Source organism: Poeciliopsis prolifica, unplaced genomic scaffold (genome assembly GCF_027474105.1).
Source record: "Poeciliopsis prolifica strain line A6 unplaced genomic scaffold, Auburn_PproV2 SCAFFOLD020, whole genome shotgun sequence".
NCBI lineage: Eukaryota > Metazoa > Chordata > Actinopteri > Cyprinodontiformes > Poeciliidae > Poeciliopsis > Poeciliopsis prolifica.
In genome coordinates, this window is record NW_026562395.1 from 1567693 (window position 1) to 1580375 (window position 12683).

General features: G+C 37.6%; 2 protein-coding genes across 3 annotated transcripts; both read left to right on the forward strand.

Annotated features, from left to right (window-relative positions):
- Nucleotides 1-2108: 2108 nt before the first annotated feature.
- On the forward strand, nt 2109-7056 carry tmem244 (transmembrane protein 244). Its single transcript, XM_055044144.1, has 6 exons — nt 2109-2280; nt 4545-4630; nt 4751-4827; nt 5906-6031; nt 6229-6273; nt 6508-7056. Exons 1-6 carry the CDS (start codon nt 2149-2151, stop codon nt 6603-6605), a joined length of 564 nt encoding a protein of 187 aa, XP_054900119.1. The 5' UTR covers nt 2109-2148; the 3' UTR covers nt 6606-7056.
- A 94-nt stretch (nt 7057-7150) lies between these two features.
- fkbp6 (FKBP prolyl isomerase 6) lies at nt 7151-11753 on the forward strand. 2 transcript variants are annotated; one of them, XM_055044142.1, is made up of 9 exons: nt 7151-8171; nt 9021-9138; nt 9229-9318; nt 9404-9606; nt 9953-10072; nt 10147-10344; nt 10546-10655; nt 10809-10892; nt 11550-11753. In XM_055044142.1, exons 1-8 carry the CDS (start codon nt 8115-8117, stop codon nt 10885-10887), a joined length of 975 nt encoding a protein of 324 aa, XP_054900117.1. In that variant the 5' UTR covers nt 7151-8114; the 3' UTR covers nt 10888-10892; nt 11550-11753. The 2 variants fall into 2 exon arrangements, with proteins under 2 accessions (XP_054900117.1, XP_054900118.1); XM_055044143.1 differs by lacking the exon at nt 7151-8171 and having other exon boundaries at nt 9035-9131; nt 11550-11748.
- The last annotated feature ends 930 nt before the right edge of the window (nt 11754-12683 follow it).

Here is a 12683-nt window from a genome sequence, read left to right on the forward strand (position 1 = left end):
AAAGTTGTTGCACTTATTGTGTGCAGCTGTGGATGGGAGTGTTCAGTGGAACAATTAAAAAGAAAAAGAGTTACTTAAATCAAGGAGTGATAAGGGAAGAAAAGACACCAGAGAAACACAGGGGGAAATAACTTGAACAAAATGTTGTTCTGAATAGTTATTTTTGGATTTTAGAACGTTGAAATGAGAAAATCGGAAACCGAAGAGTGATGCACATATTGACTAATGCATTTCTCTCTGTTAGTAGTTTAATTAAAGCACCTCAACCCCTTAGACGTCCCTCATTAACATCTACAGTAAGTCAATGAGCCTTAATGTTCCCCAGAATATCTCTTCCTCTCCTAAAGCTTTACTTTTTTCTTCTTTTTTTTTTTTTTTACAAATCTTAAAATAAATCCAATCTGGGGGAAAGACGTTCCTGTCTCTGCAGATGGAAAACTTATTGCTTAAACTCCCTTCTTCTGTAAATAGAGACTCTCGTCTCTATCAGTCCCCTTTTTTAAACTACAGGCCCCCAGATTTACTGTGTGATTTATTTTTAGGATTTTTAAGTGATGAATCAGACAAATACCTCCTCAAATATTTCCAGCTGGGAAAAGATCTAAATAGAGATCACACTTTTGCAATTTTCTTGCAGCCAAAACTTCAAGGTTATACCTTTCAGCTTATTTACTTCCACTTTACCTGTTGTAGCTTTCAATGTTGCAGCTGATTGATGACTATAAAAGAATGTGTTATTTAATAAGCTTTAGAGGTTTTATGATGTTTTTTTCCGTCTTTAGAGCGCTCTACCAGCTCTTTTTGAGTCTGTCTCTTTTAAAAACTAGTTTGTTAATGTGAAGAAATTCAGAGATATTTTTTTTCCTCCAAAGAAAAAAAACAGGTAAATTTTATGGCAACACATATGTGCAGCCTAATTATTCAGTTAGTGGATTTGCTGGCATAAATTGGCATGAAAGGTCGGGATCGGCAAAATTTCTAAGTGGTTGTTTTTTTATTATGTCCAACAAATCCAGAGAGTTGTTGTTTTTTTAAAATATTGATTCTGGGATGTAATTCTCACTCTGCTATTGAAGCTGCAGCTTTTTTACTGCTTGTTTTTTTATTTTCACTTTTATTGTTGTTACAGAAAATACCTATAAAACACATGCCTCTCAGGATAAAACCTCATCAAATGCTGTCTGGCATTTTGACAACATTCAGCATGATGCAGAGGAAAATAATGAGTCGCTCCTCATCAGCAATAGAACATGGCACAGTTCACACAGTGTGTACACACAGAGGGATGCTCGACTATGACGCCTACCTTACTCCTCATGGATCCCCCTCTTCCTCTTCCTCTGCTCTGCCGTCACCATGGATACAATGATGCAGGTTACCGTGGCAGCCGAGTCAATCCCAAACCCACACAAAGGAGCACGTGCGTTTGCTTTGCGTACGCATGTTATGACGTCAAACGGTTAAGTTTCTTTTGGCTATTTCCGGAGGGACAAAAGAAAACGGCAGTGCTCATATTACTATGGTTTCTGTGTTGAGGAATCACTTTTCATCGCTTCACACTGTTCAGTTTCAATTTGGACAAATGATAGGATTAAAATCTACATGGCTTTCTTTATGATCCAAATTCCATCTATAGTCGTCAAAACTGTGCATATGTGAGTCTTAAAATGAATTGTTTTTGTGTTGATTCCACTTTGATGGATGGGGTTTTCTAAAGGTTTGCGGGCTGTCCTGCCATCTAGTGTTCATGTTGCTTATGGCTGATTTAATGTTCAGATCAGGAGCTTCCAAGCCTGCAGACATGATGAGACATCAAAACAAAGTCAAATTGTACCGAATACCACCTGTAAATTACATTTCAGGCAAATGTTTGACTGTCATCCATGGAGTCGGTTGTCTTATTCTATTCTCTTTATTTTAAATGTCTGACTCCTGTTGAGGATCAAACTGAAGTTTGTGTCATTTCACATGTGAAACAAAGTATTGAAGCCAACTACCTAATTGTGGGTTATGAGTATTTATCCACACAAGCATTATGTGTCTTATCCCATGTGGGATTTACTCCAACTTCTTAGCAGTAATCTCATTTCATCCAGTCCCGCCTTCCTTGCCTCCCTACAAGATGCTCTCAGGGACTCTTATACGCACATGAAGGCTACTTTTCCTCATTTAGACCGGCAAACATTCATGTTGTTGGACTACTGCTGTCGTTGCTGTGGAGTCACACTCATAAAACGCCATGGACCCTTCTCCCTCAAGACTACACCCAGCGACACCTTGGTAAGGATAGAAAACCACATAACAGAGAGCTACTTAAAAAATGGAGGATTCAAGAAAAAGTTACAATGTAGAGTCTGACCACAAAGCTGATAATAAACAGCAGCATAATCATAAATATATGATGAATATTATATATTTATATTATATAAAATGTTATCATAGTTTTAATGTTGGTTTGAGAGGACTATGTGGACATTTGTATCGATACTATTGATGATAAAAATCGGTTTTAGTTATGTTTATATGAACTTTCAATGCATTTTACCCTTGCATCTATTAGATCTTTCCATTTTGTTAACTTTAATTACAAAAAGTTAATCTTCACTATACTTGTAGACTGTAGCAAACAGCAAACAAGTGTATGATACAATGTTTTTCAAACATCCAATGATGGATTGGTTTTATGAAGGATTCAGTCGATACAACTTGGAAGGACGTTCTAATTTTATCTGAAAATTTGGTTTCTAGGTCAGTTTTTTTTTTTAAAGAAAAGCTGCAAAGTCTATTATTGAGAGGGCAGACAAACAAGACAAAGAGTTAGCCAAAGGTGTTTAGCTGTCTGAAGGCATTAGCATGAGCTCTGCTGTTTTCGTGGTTTTACAGACACCCACACATTTGAAGCTGTTAAAACCGGAGGCAATTTGGGACAGTATTCACTTATGTCTTATGCAGTTTATTTCTTTAAACTCTTAAATCTTTGAACATTGGTGTGCTTACTATAGTCTAAAAATGAAATGACAGCAAAGATGTTCAAACTGAAATCGTCAGTTAGCATCATGCAGAGGAATTAAACAAATAATTAGTATTGCAAATGTAAACTTATTTTTAAGTGAGGTGAGATTTTTCTGGAAATGCTGCCTGCTTTCAGCTACCTGTCAGCACCTACACCATTTTGCATTATCTTCTGTCTATTCTGTTGAAGCTACAACTAAATGTGAATGAACAGTGAAAAGTGAAAGACGAAGCGAGGCAAACTGACTTTGAATGTCTGTGTTTTGGCTAAAACTGGGGCTAAGCAAGTTCAGCTCCCATTTATTTTAATCCAAGTTGCTCAATTACTGTTAACTTAAACATGCTAATTGTCACCAATTAGTGATAAACACAACTATTATGCTGTGCAGTTTCTTTGTTTGTATTTAATTGTCTTAGTCTGTGCATAGCTTTATATTTTCATAGAAATGTTATTCTTAATAAAATAAACATAATAAAAGGTTTTAAATGTAAAAGTAAAAATGTCAGACCCTACAATACAATTAGTAAGTGACAAATGGCTGTATTTGACCTAGAAAACTGTAAGAGTCGGTCTACTCTGTTCACCCTGCATCACAGCAGACATTTGACTTTTCCCAGCAGGAAATCACAAGTGTAACTAATAAGATTACCGATGACCCCCCTTCCATCAAGGTGCGCCGGTAAGCCAGAGAGGCCTGGCACCGACCCACCCGAGTGGAATGGAGCTCATTAATAAAGTAATTAGTTACACCTGAGTTTAGCCACCTGAAATGCCAGCCACGAGAAAAGGGCTTTTATCTCTGCTCCTGGGGAATAATGTAGCTCATTTCCTGTAAGGGCTGAAGGCAGTCATCTATGAAAGCAGGATTTATCTGGACATTGACTGTCTCCTGTCAGGAGGGTGTGTTTTCTAGGTCACTTAGGATAGGGGAAATGGAGGTGCATTCACTTTTTCTTAACTTGGGCATACATAAAACATTGGGTGTATATGGATTAAGTATTAAATATGGCAAATCGTTGCTTCTATAAAACAGATTTGATGTTTTTTTTATTTGCTTGTTATTTACGGTGAATACAGAAGATGATGGTATGTAGAGTTAAATTCTGCTAATGTACCGCTAAGCCCAATAAATTGTTTTGCAGGAAGACATTTCCAGGGTTTTTCCAGTGTTTTATAAGCCTGGCAGGCCACCAGGCTTTACTTGTGTCCCCACCAGGCTAAGCATTGCTTATTTATTTAAGTAATTTTAAAATGCAAACATTTTTTAAGACTTCATTGTTCATGTTCAGGTATTAATCTTCCAATCTTTCAATAACACATAACTACAAAGTGATATTTTCATATTTCCTGTCAACTTCAAACATTTTTTAACTGAAAAACATGACGGGGTGCTGGATGAATGACTGCCTTGGCACCCATCCACTGGGCTTAGCAAGATTTCTGGGTGGAAACCTTGTATTTATCACATTTTTACCCAATATGACACCACCAGATAAGTCACCATTACTCTCACTTCCTTCTCTCTTTGCAGGTTGTCCTGCAGAATCTGCTAATGTGCATGGTGTGCTTCTACTCTCTCTACTACATTGTGGTCAGTCTTTGCATTGGACTCTTCAGGTAAACACACTCACACACAAATGGTGATGCCAATGGAAAAAAGGCCGGGTCGAAAAGGAACGAAAAGCGTGTCTAACCTACGTGGACACGCTTTATGATGTTCTCTTGTCATTTCTTTAGGGTTCACGAGATCAACAGCTTGTTAACGCCATTTGACTACACAACACAACCGTCATGGCAGAACCCCAAGTACTTGGGTGAGTTGCAGTTGTGGATTCAATAAATGATAACACACGAGTGTTTAGAGAAGTGCTACTTCCAATTCTCCTATCACTCATACTTGACAAAACATTATAGCCACAAATTTATTAGAAACAGCTGTTAGAACACAAATAGCAACCCGACCAATCACTTGGCAACAACTCAGTGCGTTTCGACATCATAAAGACGACAGGCTGAAGTAATGGAAAAGAAAGGAGGTTTAAGTAAATTTCAATGTAGCATGACTAATTATGCCAGACATTGTTGATCGACTGGAATTTTAAGCATAACCATCTGCTAGGTTTTTAAAGAATGGTATAAAAAAGAAAGAAAGTTCAGACAGGAGGTTGTTGTTGGATAAAAATGCCTTATTGATGTCATAGGTCAGAGGAAAATGCCAGTGGTCTAATGGCTGCTCCTGGAAACGTAACGCAATGCGGCACAAATCATCTCCATCTTGGTTTTAGAACATGTGAATGGGTTTTCATCATGCAGTCTTTCTTTGGGATGAGGTCAGATGGGAGATTTGCAACTTATCTAGACGTGAAGCCAACACATCGGCAAGAATTGTGTGACACTTTTATTGCAATATGGAGCAGAGTCTCTTACAGATGTTTCCCAACAATTTGGTACATCAATGCTACAAAACATTAGAGGAGTTTTAAAGGCTAAGAGGGCTCTGTTGTGTTTATGTCTTTAACTAAGAAACATTTAAATAGAAATGATTTTGAGTGTAGATTATCACAGGAAGCACCACTGATTTATGATATGAAAAGTTACTGATAAATCTCTTTCAGTGTTGAGGTTGCTAAAGATTGATGCTACATTTTGCAAGGATGGCCGGAAAGAGCAGTTTCTATAATTGCTACTAAAATACATACACACACTTCAACAACTCAAGAAGTAGAAAACATTTGCATATTTAGCAGAAATTGAATTAAAAAAACAATACATTTGAAGACCTTTTAGGGTCAGTTAAAGAGACAGAGATCCCCTTTCCATTCTGTAATGGCCTGACGAGAAAATGTCGAAGGAAATTTCTGTGTAATTAAGTCAAATATTTCTTCCTTCTAGTTGGGGTCATTTCCACAGAAGTGACTTATGTTTTAGGAGGGCTGGTGTTCGCGTGGATTGTGGAGGAGTGGGTCTGGGATTATGCAATAACTGTCACGCTGCTGCACGTTGGGATGACTGTAGCAGGTAAACACACGTGTGCACGCAAGTGGATGAGTAGGCCAGGACAACTGATAGGATTGTAGGCCTGATTATGTAAGTAGCTGTCATTAGCAAAGATACACAAAGAATTAAGAAATTGCACTAGAACACTACCGTTATTATATAATAGTTTTGATATTTGTTTGTCGTATTCAACCCATTTTCTTGATGCGTTTTTGCAGTGATGTCAGATTTCCCTTCTGCCGAGCATTGGTGGATCGCTCTGGGTAAGGATTTTATTTTCCTACTCATGTCAGCTTCTGCCTTCTTATCTGTTTTTCAATCTCTTTGGGACAGCACACACAAAAATATTTCTCTATCTGTGTCTCTGTCTGAGGAAGATATGACATTTTCCCCTGACTCATCCAACACACCTCCAAATTCATCTGCTACTGTTGACCTTTAAAGCTTCCTCTTTGTTGTTCGCCTGCTGCCGTTCATCTCCTTCCATATCTCTGCAGGTTCGGGCCTGGTCATGATGATATTCGGAGGACAGCTCCTGGCCTACAAACTCTTCAGGAACAACTTTGTCTATCCTGCTGAACTGCAGAACTTCTAATAAAAACAAGGAAAGCTTTTAACTGGCTTAATGGGTAATCCCAGGTCAGAAGTGTGCCAGTCAGTTCTCCTTCCGTTTCACTGTTTAATCCATGTTTATGCTGGTGTAGCAAAGTAAAGCCTTGCGGATAAGAACATAAACGTACATGTATATTGTTTGTATTTCATAGCATGGATTAGGCAGTAGGCTGCTCCGAACTGTTAAAATAGCTTCACTTTGCCTATTGAGCGCCACTTTTTTACTTATTAAAAGTACTATTTTGTATTGTCTATTATCAAACATCTTTCAATCAGCCAACTTTGAGAGAACCAGGTAATACTTTATAGCTGAAACATTTGTAAATCTATTGATAATTATTTGCTAATGCTTATTTCTGACATCACTGTACTTGGGAATATAACTCATAACAGACTTACATTTTGTAATAAAAAATATCAAGTACATAAAGAGAGACGTGGGGAATAAAAACTGTTATGTGGCAACGAGTGAGAATTATTTATAGTTCAGTTTCTTTGTGTTTAAAAATGACTGCGTTCGGCAGCATTATGAAAAGTTTTTGTTCACTAGTGTGTTTTTCTTGTCTCTCTCGTTTTGAAAAGTGGGCAAGAGAAATGATTCATACAATGATTCAATGGCTGCATACGTTTTATAGAACTTGTTTTAGGATTACCACGAGTGGTATGACCACCATAGGTGTGCAGAGTGATATGCTAATTTAACTTTAATAAACTGATGCAGACAGGCAAAAATAAATGTATGTCCAAGTTCTAAACTTTTTCCTTAGTGCTTTACAATGATAATTAGCTCAAATCATGAAGATGGAATTAGTCGTTGAATTCAAAGAACTTGTACTGCATCTTTCTTATAGCTAAGTGTAAAACAAAAATACTTTACACGCATAAAAACACACACATTAAAATGACCACGCTGAGCAAGAACAAGTAGTTATAAAATTGGTGATAAAACAGAAGAATTAGACAGATATAAGTTTACCAATCATAAGAAATTCATCATCCATATAATGTCCAACAAACTGCTTCTCCAACTTTGGGTCCATTTTGCTTCATTCCTTCTGCCAAGCCTTGGTTTTCCGCAGTTTCTGTATTTATTGCATGACCATTATGGGTCCTCATGATTTTTTCAACAAGTAAAGGAAACATAATTTGATTTTTAAAAAAAATATAATTTAATCTCAGTTTGTGAAAATAGTATTTTGAGTATGCTATCACCCTGAGACGCTGAGTGCAGAGTGACAATCTGATATAAAAATATTTCCAAAAACCCTGAATCCTTTAAGCTGATTGGTCAGTAAACTGAGCAGGAAGTTGTTGAACCAGAACGTCCTCGTGCGAGGAGTCAGTTGAACCAATCAGCTTAAACCAGGAAAAAAAAAAAAAAAGAAGAAAAAAATCATATTACTCCTCTTTACATCTTGAGTAATATTTTTTATGCTGTCTGGACAACTCTGAAGACTTTTGTAGAACTTTTTTTTTTTTAATCAGACGCTAAATGTCAGGAAACGGGTTAGTACCGAGCATCGGGAGGCGGCTAACGACGAGCACGCTGGTAAGTCAACATGCTGGGCTAATTAGCTTTTCTAAAAGGTCACATATTACCAATACACTAAAATTAACTCATATCCTCTTAGGTTAACATTACTACGTCGATCTACGTTGTCTATGGACAACGCTGTTGTAGATACATTTAAATATGTGTGTACTTGTCCTTGATTAACTAGCGCGGATGATTGCTAAACTTAACGTTGATGCTAATCTATTATGCTAAACCTCTTCACATGAGGAGACGAAATAGGTTTCAATTTCAAACTTATGCACTATTGTGACAAACTTTTGTATTTAAAAAGTATGAATTGTAGTCTCCCATGTTGACAACTTCAAATAATATAAATTGTGTAGTTTTAAGCAAGTTATTTAATTATTGAATTCCCATATTGGTTCTTGTTTTGGAACAGCTGACTCTTATTACACATGACCCTAATTGAACCAATAAAGCTCTGAGACCTCATGTTTATAGGTGTTTATTGGAATCATTAAAAGAATTTGCTGATAATAGATTGAGTTTATCATAAAAGTCAGAGCAATTACTGAATACGTTTTGACGGCGCCGAGGTGGAGTGCCTCAATAAAGGTTTTATTGCTTTGAATCAGGACCAGTAAGCATCAACTTTTGGATTCAGAATTTAATAGGAATCAAGGACCTATAAAACAGCACGAAACAGGTTTTTGAAAAAACAAAACATTTTGTGAAACTTTCTTTTCTTATTAGCAGTAATGTGGAACCTACCTTTGAAATACTGGTGCTTTTATTTTGAAGTACTGGAATTTACATCTGTTTACGCCTGTTAATTTTATTTTGATAGTCTTAGCTATCTGTCCTTCTGTCTCTACTTTATAGAGTCCGTTTGAGCAGCTCAGTCGGCAGATGTATGACATCCTGGGCGATGGAGGAATCCTAAAAGAGGTGGTCCAGCCTGGAGAGGGCCCACCTGTGCCTCAAAACGCCTCAGTAATAAGTAGCTACAATAAAAAAAAACATCCAAAACCTTTTTATGGGACATGCTCTATTTTTCAGCTGGTGTTTAGCATATTGTGTCCTCTTCCAGTGTATTACTCAGGTTACTTGGAGTATTCTAATCAACCTTTTGAAAGCACCACACACCTCCAGTACCCTCCAATGATGAAGCTGGGAAGGGGTATGATTCTTTTATTTCTATTGTGACTTTCCATTTCTGTCTGATTAGAAGATGCATTTCTTTCGATCTAAATCCTAATTTTCAGATGTGACTCTTGCCGGACTGGAGCTGGGGCTGTTGACCATGAAGAAAGGGGAGTTCTCTCGGTTCCTGCTCCAACCGCAGTACGCGTACGGAGAAATGGGCTGTCCGCCCTTCATCCCGGCTGCTGCTGCGATTCTGTATGAGGTTCACATCCTGGACTACCTCGACTCGGGTCAAGTGGATGAGTTTGTTGCAATGAGCTCGGTGGGATTTCATTGAAGGACTCTGTGCATAATGGCTTTGTTTTCCCACTTTAATGCAGGGCTTCCATACAGTCAGGAAAAATGTGGAATTTGATTAATGAATGGAGGTTTGGACGCAAACAGAATTGAAAAAAAAAAAACATTCTGTTTTCAGGCTTTATTCCCTAACTTGTTGCACAATAGTTGTCTATCACTCCACTTTATCAGAACTGATAACTGGAAATGTCAGACTAGAAAAGAATAGCATTTTGGGACAGTAAAGAGCTTCAGGAACTTTGTGGAGTTTTTAGTTGAGTTACAGAAATCCGAGGACAACAAAACATGGATCTGTCTGCTTTTGTCCCCAGGAGGAGCAGAGCAGCGTTCCTCTGTCCTCACTTGTTGAAGTCATTGACACACTTCGCAGCTTTGGCAACCGCTTCTTCAATCAAAGCCGATACAACCACGCCAAGGATCGCTACAAACAGGTACCGTAAAAGTCAGTCGGTGTCTGGTGGCGAAGCACCATTCCTCGTTCATATATGCTCTGGTTTGCCAACAGGCGATAACTCTCCTGAGAAATCGGGACTCGCAAAATGAGCTGGACAAGGAGAAGATCCAGGTGGCTCTGCTTCCGCTCTACCTGAACCTTTCGCTCACCGAGCTCCGACTGGCGAATCCCCAAAAAGCCCTAAAGTATGGCAAAAAGGCCTTGGAGATCGACTCAGCCAACACAAAGGCCCTGTTCCGCTGTGGACAGGTCAGGCTGGAGCTTTTGTTTTGAAGTTTGGAGATAAAACTTCGCAGTGTCTGGAGAGCAGGAGATAAATCTGCCATTTAGTGGAGAGCTTGGATTTTTATCTGCTTCCTCAGTTGCTTCTGTTAAGAGTAAACTTTAGAGCAGATCAGAGCGTGCAGCGATTTATTCGTTGGTTATTTTGCTTATGTTTTTTTCACGCAGGCTTACCACGAGCTGCAGGAGTTTGAGAGCGCTCAGGATTGCCTCATAACAGCTCAGTCGAAGAAGCCGTTCGACAGTGACATCAACAACCTCCTGAGGAAAGTAGCGCTGTAAGCCGATATTGTTGCTTATCTTTTCAGGAACTTTTGTTTTGTCGTTGTGCGTATATACCTCTGAAAGCTGGGTTTGAAACTAAAATCTTTGATTTCTGATTGGGCTTCTGTATTTAGTTTTTCCTTTTTGTTTGTTTGTTTTTGTCCTAGGGCTTATAAAGATGGTTTGGATAAAGAAAAAGATATGTACTCCAAGATGTTTAGGGAGCTGAGGAGCTCAGTGCAGTGACTGTGGTGAGAAATCCTGCTAATTAGCCTTTTGACTTTCTGCTAATCATGAGAAATATGGAAAACGTGATTGGGTTTAAATACCTTTCCAAGACTCTTCATAAGAAGAGCGTCACTGTGATTATTTTTTGTGTTAAAAGTCTTGCTAACCGACTGAAACTGCAAATAATGTTGCTGAATACCTGATCTACTTCCTTGTTCATGTTCGCTGAACATTTGCTATTGGTAAATATATACCTAAAGAAGACTTTGGGAGCTCCAATAATATTTAATGAAAACTCTTAAAACTTGGTTTAGTTTTCATCAGTCATCCACTTTTGTTTTTAATAAGTTATTGTAGAAGTTTTATGCTTTTGACTCCTACTTTACTGATTAAGCTGGAGGCGAGTTATAGAAATCTTGAAATTGAGGAACATAAGCCTTGACATTAAGACTTAATGTCAAGGATAAAAATGAACTTTTATGAGAAATTACTGTTAAGGTTCTTGTTTCCCCTTACTAATTTAGTTTGGGAAGAAAGAGCTCACAGTTTCCACTGTATCATAACCACATTAGACAAAAAAAATTAATTGGACAAATTAACCAGGCCTTGTTGACAAATGACGGGTGTTGTGAGCGTTTTAAGGAAATTTACTAAAATCATGTTTTCATTCCCTTTTTCAGGTGTAAAGATTTAACAGCTTCTTTGTTCATGTCCTGCTCTTCCTGCTGTAATAGTTTCTGCTCATGTTCATTAATTTCTTGATGAACATGTTGCTTTTTGGTTGCTGTTCTTTGTAATATATGCACATGTTTTCTTTCTTGCCAAAGTCAGACGTTTGCTTTACCTTTAATCATTCCTGAGGTTAATTTAAATTAAAAAAACAACAACAAAAAAACACTTTTTCTGACTTCTCAGATTTTCTTTTTGGTTCTTTGATGCTGAGTAAAGTATAGAATTTAAATTATTTTAAAAAATCCAAACAATTATGGGACACGGAGGATATTATTCTGAATTATAGTTCCGATTCTTTATGTTTAATTTGGTGTATCAGAATGTTCAACTGGAGATAAATGTGCTCAAAAATAAATAAAAAATAAAGGGGGGCATGTTTGCTGTTTTTGGGGATGTAGACAGTGGACTTACCTTTGGTTCTGAAACTAGGTCCAAGTTGGGTGCCGTACAAATCATTAATACTTTAGATTTTTCACTAAAAGAAATCAGACTGATCTAAGGTACTGTAAGATTATCTTTCAACCTGTACAGACTTTGAAAAGTGTTGAAAGTTAGTTCAGATGTCTCACTGTGATAAATCTCATGTTCCATAATGTTTTGAACTTGAAGGTGATGAAACCTAAATGTGTTTATGTCAGGTGTATGCTGGAAAAAAAATCTAAAAAATCAATCAAAATCTGAAAGAATCAGATATTTTCAAATGCAATATTACTGGAAACCTTAAGTACAAGGAAGAGAATTGAAATTTACAAACCCTGCTTTAATGATGCACCCTACTCAAAAGAGTCGTAAACTCTTCAGTAGGTTATTTGAACCGACTTGGTCGGGATCTATTCTCTGTCATCACAGGTAGCTGTAGCGAACATGTAACTGAAGCCTGTTTTTCATTTGGCTTTTCATTGTCCTCATATCGTCAGTAGGGGGAGCTCTTTCAGCTGTTGAGTTTGTTTAAAACTGTCACAAAGTTTCTTTCCGTGCCAACAAATATGAGGAGTATACCAGAGCCACAACTCACAGCTGACCCCTGTAATATTTCTGCTTCAGTTTAAACACCAACTGAGGGGATCTGGAGTTTTGTTGCT

Coding starts and splice junctions, on each gene's coding strand:
- tmem244 (XM_055044144.1), top strand. CDS start 2,149: ATGAAGGCTACTTTTCCTCATTTAGACCGGCAAACATTCATGTTGTTG. Junction 4,631..4,750: donor CTTTGCATTGGACTCTTCAG/GTAAACACACTC, acceptor TCATTTCTTTAG/GGTTCACGAGATCAACAGCT. Junction 4,828..5,905: donor GCAGAACCCCAAGTACTTGG/GTGAGTTGCAGT, acceptor TCTTCCTTCTAG/TTGGGGTCATTTCCACAGAA.
- fkbp6 (XM_055044142.1), top strand. CDS start 8,115: ATGTCAGGAAACGGGTTAGTACCGAGCATCGGGAGGCGGCTAACGACG. Junction 9,319..9,403: donor AATGATGAAGCTGGGAAGGG/GTATGATTCTTT, acceptor CCTAATTTTCAG/ATGTGACTCTTGCCGGACTG. Junction 10,073..10,146: donor CCAAGGATCGCTACAAACAG/GTACCGTAAAAG, acceptor GTTTGCCAACAG/GCGATAACTCTCCTGAGAAA.